The sequence below is a fragment of the Nelusetta ayraudi genome, unplaced genomic scaffold, assembly GCF_046127955.1.
Source record: "Nelusetta ayraudi isolate G7.1 ecotype Tasmania unplaced genomic scaffold, CSIRO-AGI_Nayr_v1 ptg000060l, whole genome shotgun sequence".
In the NCBI taxonomy this organism is placed as follows: Eukaryota; Metazoa; Chordata; class Actinopteri; order Tetraodontiformes; family Monacanthidae; genus Nelusetta; species Nelusetta ayraudi.
Window position 1 is genome coordinate 5036909 of NW_027466110.1, and position 10569 is coordinate 5047477.

General features: G+C 46.9%; 1 protein-coding gene across 1 annotated transcript in view; it reads right to left on the minus strand.

Annotated features, from left to right (window-relative positions):
- hs6st3b (heparan sulfate 6-O-sulfotransferase 3b) overlaps positions 1-10228 on the minus strand; it is a 52488-nt gene extending 42260 nt beyond the window's left edge. Inside the window, exon 1 of the mRNA XM_076040143.1 lies at positions 9387-10228. Within this exon, the coding sequence (XP_075896258.1) occupies positions 9387-9934 (548 nt within the window). The 5' untranslated portion in view covers positions 9935-10228. The remainder of the gene's footprint in view (positions 1-9386) is intronic.
- Between the last annotated feature and the right edge of the window lie 341 nt (positions 10229-10569).

Genomic DNA, 10569 nt, shown 5'->3' on the forward strand with positions numbered 1-10569 from the left:
TTCAATACATCTCAGCGGCGCGACTGATCGCGCAGTGAAGCCACGTTTGCGAGCGCAGGAAAGTAATTCTGGCTCCACATCACGATCCAGCACAGCCCACAACAAGATCAAAAAAGAGAAGAAAAAAAAATACCCTGAGCCTTATGTCACCAGAGAAGTTGGAGTGACAAACTCTCGAGCGGGCGGAGATTAGTGCGTGTGAAGGTGACTCTACCTGTGCTTATACTTCAAGTGTGCGCCAGGTGCTCAGTCAACCACTAAATCCAAATTGGGAAACGGTGTGAGACACGCGGCCGCGCTCCACCTCCCCTGCAATATAACTTACCTGTCAACAGCGTGGCCCCAGAAAAGGACGGATGACCTTTCTGCAGGTTGTTATAATAAGTCAACTCCAGACACATTTATTCTCAGCGCGCCCCTGTCATCGGGCTGCGCGGGTATTAATTGAGAAATGAAACAAACAGGCACCTCAGACGGCTGGAGTGGGTCCAAGGATTTTGGGCTGTGCATGTGAAAAACAGTGCATGAATCAATTCAAAACTAGTTAAAAAACAACAACAATAACAAACAATAAAAAAGGCCCCCAAAAAAATGGACTCAAACCTGATTTATTTTTTGAATTCTGCCATGTTCCACAACTACCAAGCTGCCAACTTTCACAGAGTTGCTGATGAAGACAGTTTGCGATGGAGAAACAGAAAGTTTTGACGTTTTGAGATCGTCCCTTGTTTTATGGGTTGTTTTACGGCACAGAATTTAAGTGTTCCTTTCTCAATCAGAGGGAAGACTGAGTCAAAGTTAATCGCCCCTCTGATAATAGGAGCGCTCGAATTGCTCAGGCACCAAACAGGCCTCCTGGGGACATTAAAGGCAGGGACTCTGCATCACAGCGCCGGCTGACTCATTCTCATCACACCGACGACTACATCTAACTAGATCGGAACGAGGTGCCTCGCTTCTGCTCATTTCACTCCAGTCCAGGGGGTGACGTCATGCTGATCAAAAAATAAAAGGGAAGGTCCTATAACTTCACCACGACACGTCAAGGAGTCGCAGTGGTTGTCGTTTGGGCGGCATGGACCAGATAAATCTAAAAAAAGACAAGTGGTGAAGATTTTTTCAACCAGACACACTTGACAGACCTTTTCTTTCTCACGGACTTTATTTCTTTTATCCAGGTGCTAAAAGAGCTCTTGGATTCAGTGTTCTGCAAGGAGAGACAAAACCTGGAAGGTGACTGAAAAAAAGGCATTCAAGCAGATCAATATAATAAAAAGAAATGTGGACTGAAGACTTTGAAATAAAGAACTGATTGTTTGGTTTATTCCTACTGAAGGTTAGACAGATGGATGAGTGAGATTTCAACGTCGAAATCGGGATGATCCCACTTTTGTGCAGGGCTAAGATTCCCGAGATCCGACAAATGAATTTGTGAGACAAAGCTGAAGGCAAAACAAAAACGGACAATTGCACTAAGTGACATGACACAGACACTAAAGCCTGGCAGCAGGACGGCGGTCCCGTCCGGGCACTCGATCAAGCGGGAGGGAGCCTTTCATCCGACCGCGAGAGCTGAATCAGACAATTGGAATTTCATATTTGCCGAACCAGCAATTATTTGACAGCGGCATCAGAGGAGTTGCCCTGGCGAGCTGTGCGGCTTTCATTACGCAGAGTGGCTTTTAGAGACTGACAGTAAGCGCCATCCATACTGTATCTGAAGCCACGCAGGACAGCTGGACCATGACAAATATCCACATCAGCTAAAAAGCACAGAGAGCTTTTTTCAGTCTCTCCAAAAATGCTAATGCTGCGAAAGCAAATCATCGCTAAATTATTTAGGCTATGTGTAAAACTAACACAGAGGCGCAGGTTCGAGCTGCATTCCTACAGTCGGCCTCAGCGCAGCGTCGACGTGTTCTGTGCTAGTTTGAACTTCGTTGAACACAAGGTTGGCGTCACAGCGTGAAAATTAAGACTTTCAAAGCTGTTGCAGCACTTGAGTGCTGGTAGAGTCCTTGAGTCTGATTCAAGCCTGATTGTAACGATTCAATTCAGACTCGGCTAAGGGTGATTGCTACTGATCGACTTCCGGCGGACCTACGTTCAAACTCACAAGTTGGGCTTGTTTTCTTTACTCCCCCAAAAACAAACAAAAAAACCCACATTTTGGTGTTAACACTGTGCTCACGCAGCCTGTCGCACACTATGAAACTCACAGCCAGACACAGGCAGCTCATTCAGCGCGAGGCCATTTCACCTGCGGGTGGTGCGTGGAGGAGGGATCGGTGGCTCGCCGTGCTGAACTGCAACACGTCTGTGCAACACGTTGTGATCGAGACTTTAACGCTTAACAGCGTAAAGTTGTCGCTGTTGTTGCTGCATTCAAATGCATTGTTAGTTAGCATATTTTTTGTTTCACCTTGATTTGGTGAGACCATTAAAAACGAATTGACATTGTGATACCACCGTTACCGCAGAATCAGGTTGTGTTTGTGTTCTCTCGTGTGTTTTGCAGGGTGACCGCTGTTTGTCTCTCTCTCTCTTTTCTTTGCATATCACTGTAAAGACTCGACTCGACTGGAAACCCTGACTTGCTCACATTTGAGGAGAGCGAAAATGATAAAATACTCTTAAAATACTTTTAAGACTTTCAAAAAAGCATTATTTAATTAGCAAATCTGAGCTTTGATCAAATGTGAGTAACAATCCACTCTGACGGCTGTAATGTGTCACTGCTGCTGGTTGTGCTGGCCAGCGGGACGAGTGGCCGCGATTCAAATTCAGATGAAATCGTCGCGGAGACTTTGCAGCAGCCCTTTCAGGAATTCCATTTCATTACTTCCCTCTCTCAGATTTCATCAGTTTTATTCGCGTCAGCGCTCCCAACCCGACACGGTCAATTTAGGTAAGCCCTCACCTCTCCCTCACCCTTCATTTGGATATATACGTGAACTATTATGGAAATGTGTGGAATTGAAAAATGAGCGCCGCTAGAATTAAAACAGAAAATTAGCTACCTGCTTTACAATCTTTGGAGAGAAAAGAAACGGGCCGCAATAACATTTCCTGCATGGAAACTGATTAGAATCACACGAGCCCCTCTCTGCTCCCCACCATCGCCCCACACAACTGTTCCATTTCACTCCTTCCGACACCAAACAAGAGCATGACATATGCTGCCGCACGCCCCCGCTGAGGCGACACTTAATTATCAATCCGACTGTACGGCCGCTGAGACCTGCCAGCAATGACCACTTGAATTAATGACACATGAAAAGCAATCTGCGCACACTGAAAGTCTGCGGCGCCCCCAGGACACGAAATAAACATCACTCCATTGTGATGAGCCCTTTGCTCGACGAATTACAAGCCTGCTCAATGTTCTCCCCTTTGGCTTGGATTTCTGTGCTGCTCGGAGTGGAGGGCTCCCCAGGCTGAAGACCTTCTGTGGAGCCCACGGAAGGGCAGGACAGTCCCAGACAGGAGGCAATGGAAATGAAGAGTATTGCACAAGTCTTTTCGGGTGCAGACCACAAGATAAAGATAAATACCTAAAAGTAAAAGGAATACTATTTTTAAAAATGGGATAAATAAGTGATCCAATCAAATTGCTGCAGTTTCCTAGAATTAATCTATTAATCGACCCAAATTTCTTAGATTCGCAATGATCCTTGTTGGGATTTCACTTTACTTTTCCATCACAAAACTATGGGTGTCACAGACAATGGATGGATGCACAAAAGCAAATAAGTGACCAAATGCTACCACATGGTCAACTGTCAGTGGACTGTACTGCAAGATTTTGTGAGCTGCGCCCGCTGTGAGCAAGTGGCAGAGAGCAGAAAGAGCCTGCGAGTGGAAGCTCAGGACGGAAATGGAAATGGTAATTTTTAGATTAAGAAGTTATTACCAGTTTGGCTCGTGCCTCACATTAGAAAAGATTAAAAAGAAGATCCAAGTCAAGCAATGCCTTAAAGATGCTGACAAAAGCCTGCATAGCATCGTGCAGCAAGTGATGTCTGCAGTCTGTTTGGGTCGAGCCGGCGATGAGTCCCTCCTACGCACGCTTACAGTGAGCGGCATCAACGAGAGTAAGACATGTTAATTATCATTATGTGCAGGTAGGTAGCACTGGGAGACATGGAGCAATTAGTGGTCAGTGCTGTAAAATGAAACGACCCTGCAGTAATTACTACCCACTCTGTACCAGTTCTAATTTTAAAAAAACAAAGACCTATCCTGTTAATTAGCTAAAGAGGAGGGTTAGTTTTACCAGGTGTTTGATACTTCTGCGAGATTAGTGTTGAAATTGAGAAAAAGTTGTTTTTTGAATGAATGATGGGGAATCAAACTGCAGAGCTGCACGACTTTTCCTCAATGCTTTAAATATTAAAAAGAAGTCACTTGGTAGAGGAAGATTAATCCCGATCAAATTGATTATAACCATTTTTCATCCCTAACAGTGAGCTACTGTAACATCTGGAGCCAACAGCATAGAAATGGATCATGAGACAGGGCAGGGCTTACCGCTAACAGTGATTAGCTGTGAAAACAGCCTTTAAATCAACTTGGCAGGAGCTGGCTTTTATTAAACAGTGGAAAAATTCACTAAAGAATGAATTATAACAAGAAAAGAAAGAAGAAAAAATGCTCCAATTCTGTCTTTTCTTTTCCTACATGCAGTTCGGGATCATAGCATCTTGTATATTGTATTTCCTGTACACGCCACTCCTCTCTCTGCTTGAGTGTGTGTGTGTGTGTGTGTGTGTGTGTGTGTGTGTGTGTGTGTGTGTGTGTGTGTGTGTGTGTGTAATCAAAGGGGTGCATCGAAGAGTGACTGTACAGTACTCTCTTTGGCTTTGGTGTCTTTGTACTTCTTCACTGAGCATTCATTATGCATGGGAAACAAGAAAGCTGTTAATGAAGACTTCATAACTGATATAGAAAATTGCGACATCAGCACATGCATAAAATTATGAGGTCGCAGTCGGAGGCGGGGAGCAGCTAAACTGTGCGTGCAGCACGAGAATTAATGAGAACTTGAGAAACTTGAAGTGCGGACGACCAGAGGAATGTGAGTTTTACCGCTACGAGTTCACACTTCACGCTTGTGTCGCCATAATGAATGTTTATTTCCTTAATGAGAAGAACATTAATTTGTGTACCTTTCAGTCGCAACCGTAGCACAGACTGCAGGGCACTTTGAAAGACACAAAAATGCACATAAGCAAATTAACTTTCAGTGCGCTGCTGGCTGCCTTAACCACTTGTAATGACAAGAGTTTCGCTGTAATGTCGACGCTCAGCGCTAATGTCTCACACTCCGTAATGGCCAGATGTGCTTTTACAGAGCTCCAAGCAAGAGGGGTTGGGTGATGCGCTTGTGTGTGACCCTCCCCTCACCCCCCCACAATAAAACATGATATCATACAACGATACGATACGATATGATACAGTACAATACAATACAATATGGTATGAAGCACGGCAGTTACAAGAGAAGCAAACACAGTCCCAATGCACACACAAGCACATGCTCTTGCAAAATACAAAGGAGGAATACTGCATATTACCCAAACTGCATCAATCTACATAAAGTACAGCATAAATAGAGAGCAGTAAAACTGAATAAAATATGAAAACTGAAGTCAATAAAGAGAAAGAAGCACTGTGATGATACTGAACAATCCTGCACAGCCTTGAGAAAAAAAATCATTCTGAATTCTGATTGATGTAGGCAACCGTTTAATAAAAGGTTTGACCCTGTATTGTCTCGCAGATGGTAAAGGATTATACGTGGAGGCAGATTCTTGAACTCAATAAAAAGGACAGAAAAATATCTTGTGTGAGAAAGACTGACCCTGTCAACAACGCCGTTAGCATATGCAGTGGAAGGTCCTCTTTTCTTCATTTGATATCAAAAACAGCTATTTTCCACCTCAGTAGTTTATTTCCGGCCAGGTTCTGCTAACCGGCGGAAACAGACGTCGGTTTGCCCCGACAAAATGTTTCCGAGAAAAAGCCGACGTTGAAGTGAAGCGGCGAAGACGCTGTGTGTTGGATTCTCATTTGCTTCCCCTCCCCGCACACTGAATCTGAACCTTAAACACGTTGGACCGGACTGTCAGAAATAAGTTTTTTGGGGGAAAAAATTCTGTATGTCCCGAGCTGTGGAAGTGTCGAGCACCCTGTGGCGGTGCTGTATAAATGGTAATGTCCTCGGATGAATGTGTCTGTGTCCTTTTGCCTCAGTGGCAAAAGCCTCTTCACAGACACAGATGTGAGAAAAAGATAGAATGCGGCACCACAACATTTGATACAGAGTTTTGACAAACAGTGTGTTCATTTTTGTTCTTGTAAAAAAAAAATGGAAAAATGATATCTTCATGCCAAATAATACCTGTAATGGCTGAATATAATAACAGCCTGTCTGTGGACTCTCCAGACAGGAGAGTCCATTGTTGTTTTTTGTTTTTGTTGTTTTTTTGCTCGGTACCCTTCAGAAAGTGTGTCCTGAGACACACAATTCTGAAAAGAGGCCCTTTATGGCAACACAAACTGATCCTTTTCATCAGGAAGCTAAAACAGGCCACGCTATTGAAAGACTGGGAAACTAATGTGAAATTAAATATGCAGTTTTCTGTCTAGTTTTTTGTTATTTTTGTGGGGGTGAGGGGAGAGGTGTAATTAACCATGCAACACTCCACTACAGTCTGAGAGGGGAAATCAACGCATAACGTGGGACCTTTAAATGTTAAAAATCCCATTTCCACCATCGCCAGACACACAGCGTGGCTCCGTCTGCCGGAGCTGAACGGTGAGCTAATGAACACATAAGAAAATCAGGACTGAAGCCCCCGCAGCCCCTCCTCATCACGGACCTCTGAATCTGCAGCCCGAGAGGAAAACAACCTGCTCGACAAGCTGGGTGGGGGCTCCGCGGAGGCGACGCTCGCTCCACAAAAGCCAGTGGAGAGGAAGAAGGCACTTATGGGTCTGTTTCTGCAGAAAAGCCCTCTGACGCGAGCAGGACTTGCCTGCTCCACTTCCCCGCTGACTGACAGCACCTTCCAGGGGAGCCCGAGCAGCGGCAGCGCGCACTGCGCTGATCCTCCCTGACACACCTGACCTTTTCCCGGGCCACACGGCTGGCCGGCCCCAGCGCTCCGCTTCCTGCTCACAGGCCAACCGGGTGTCGTGCTGGCCGTGCCGGCTTCCCGCTTTCAGTCCTCAGGAGTGGACGAGGTGAACTGAGACCTCAGCCTCTCCATCAGAGAGGCATTCGACTGAAAAACAAAAGGTGCGGCCTCCGAATACCGAATGTAGCTCCGCCTCTCCTCTTCAGATTGAACCTGAACACTCGGCTAACAAGTGTCTTTACCCCGGCTACAGTTTCCCGCTGTGCTAAAGAGGAGCTCTCCTACTTTGAACCTGTGCCGTTTAAGGTATTTTAATTAAGGCACTGCTCCAGAAACCATCCTGGATCCAGCATTTGCATAATGCTATTAGTCATCTCACTTGGTAAATGTGCTGTGGCTGCCGAGTGGGGCGGTGGTGTGGGAAGTGGTGGGGCGGGGGGCTCCGAGCACAGCGTGTCTGCCAACAGTCTTGGTCAGAGGCAGCAGCAGCAGCAGCAGCAGCAGCATCATCTCAGAATAGACGCCGCAGGAGCCCACAGAAGAACAAGGGGGGCCGCGAGAGCGAGCGCAGGAGATGCTGCAGCTGCGAGATGAAGAGCTGTCGCATCCGCTGAGTACTTTCCCGAGTCGAGGAGGAAACACTTGGCGAAGCAGAAATAAATCATGTGCCCCATGTGCTTCGGCGTGAGACTGACCGTGGTTTTCAAAAATAAGGGAGGAGACGCCGGAGCTGCTCTGTTGTTTTGGGTGTGATGTCTGAAAACATTTGGTTGCCCCGCCTCCTCTGTGTGATCGCGCGCGCACACACAAATATCCACCGCTGGATTTCTTGACCGCAGATATGAAGCAATGCACAGAAAGTGCGAAAACACAGTTGAAAAACACAAACATGCATTCCTGAGCAAACAGACAGAACCAGGCGGAACCTTGCGGTGCTGCCCATCAAGAGCTGCAGTGAATCATAACATGCGCAAAAAGAACTGTAGTGATAACAACAACAAAAAATACCAAAGAGGTGACACTGTAATATGGACCGCTTGTCCATACAGGTCATGTCTTTGGATCACGGAAGCAGCATTTCTTGGAATTTGAACTGGAAAAGAGCCCCAACAAACGTAACGGCACAACGACAGCCCAATAGTCCTGCAAGCCAGGATGCGTCACGTGGACTCGGCCCCAGCGTGCATGAGACAAGGCATGGCGGGTGAGTTGTGTGTTCTGTCGTACAAGGGCCGAGGTTTGAATACACCGCACACAGCATGGGGTGACTCTGTTGTTGTGCGCAGACGCCCCTTATTCACGGAAAGGTTAAATCAGCCATCCATCCTCCGTTTGCCTTTTAAAGTCTTTCAGTGGGTTCACTTGGAGCTTTGAGTCCAGTGAAAGAGAATTGTTCAGGGGCCTTTAAGGACACTTGAAGGACCCTGGAAACCTTTTTCTACTGTGAAAGCAAAAAAAGAAAAAGAAAAGTGATAAAGCTGAAAGTCAGTTGAACTGTGCTGCATATGTTCCATCTGGAGACTAGAACACGCCCAACCACATGGTGGTGAGATACTGTCCAGGAGAATTTAAAGGTTCCATGTCAAACCATTTGTTATAATGTTCCTCCTGGACATGAATAGAGCAGCTTTGAACTATTCATTCATTAAAAACAACAAACAAATAAAACTTGGTTTGAGACACCTGCAAAGACTGAAGCTTTGTTGTACTTCCCACATGTTTGGTGCAGGAATCAACAAGGTTTCAGTGGCCCTGTCACATCACACAGGTCAGAGGATTGCCTGTTGTTGCACTCAACCTAAACTAACTGGTGTTTTTTGTGCCTATTTGCAGGGTGTTCAGTAACAGGGTTGTTTAAAAAGTAAGGTAAATTTTGCAATATATGGAACCTTTAAATGTGAGGATAGAAGCAACAGACGCCAGTGTTTATTTTTCACCAGAGTCTAAATGCTGAAATCCACTTCAGATGTCTGAGAAATTGATTGATGTTAGTTTTGTAAGACTCCAGTCAGTTATTTAGAGTAAACCTTTGATCTACCACTGGATCCTGATGATAGAAAACTGCTGATGTGTTCAACTGGGACTATGAACATGAATCAAAACGGGGGGTGGTTGGGGGATATTAAGAAGATTCATCTGTTACACTTAAGACTTTGACATTGGGCTGCATGTTTGTTTTTTGGACATTTGTTTGGTTGTACACTCTCACACCTGCAGACACCATGCAAATATCCACACTCCTACCTTTTATCCCTCTGGGCCTCCTTTTTATCCATGATGACAGGCACGCAGTTGGTGAGCTCGGTCCAGTCCGCGTGCAGCCCGCAGCTCCAGCCGGTGGAGAACCTGGAGAAGAGCCACGACTCCTCCTTGCCGGGCCGGTGGCAGGTGCACTTCTTCTGGCCGGGCTTGCAGTCGCACGGCTGCTCCAGGCGAATATTCCTCACCAGGTGTCTCCCGAAGGTGGTGCCGCCCGTCTTCTGGATGTGCAGGAACACGATCACGTCGTCCCCCTTGATGTTGAACTCCACGTGTCTGTCCAGGTCCCTCTCGCTGAAGTTGAACTTGGACGGCGCCCTGGGGGGGCTGTCGTCCTCCAGGTCCTGGTCCCGGTAGAAGTCGTCGCTGTCCTGGTACGGGCCGGACAGCAGGCTCACCCCGCCGAATTTCTCCCCCGCCTTGAAGTGGCACGACTTGCTCCCGGCGGGGCAGATGTACTGGTAGCCGATCATCACAAACACAACTGCCAGGACGGGGAGCAGGATGAGCTTGCTGGGTCTGTCATCCATCATATCAGGAGCGTTGTCTTCATTCCATTACTGTGAATACCGGCCAGCATCCGTCGGGGCTCCTCGGAGATCAATAATCTTCCATGCCTCCTTCCTTTTATTCGAGTGCCACGTGTTGATCAGATAAGACGCGGAGCGCACAGAGGGACATGTCTCTTTGCTTTCATTCAAAACCCTCTAAAGGTGTTTGCGCTGCGCTGGAAGTCCCGTGCGAAAGCCAAGCAAGAGTCGCGGCATCTCCGGGAGTCCCAACTTCTGGAGCCGCTACTTGGGAAGCCGCATCCGAGTCCCGGCATCAAGTTGTGGGAGGTTTTTTATTTTATTTTATTTACCCTTCCTTTCTCTCCCCTTCTTCTTCCTCCACTCCCTTTATCTTCTCAGTCTAAACTGAAGGATGGAAATATGTGCGCGCAGCTCGGACCGATGTGCAGGATCCCCCGGCTGCATCCTACAGCAGCATCCGCGGCGGTGTGAGTGACTCTGCTGAAGCAGGGCTTTTCTCTTTTTTTCAGAGGACGCTGCTGCCTCTGCTGCATACGAGACGACTGTGCGCTGCGCTCACATCCTGGCGCAACTGGATGGAGAGCTCAACATCCCGTTACAGTCCATCCCATAATCTCGTCGAACCAAAGCCAGAG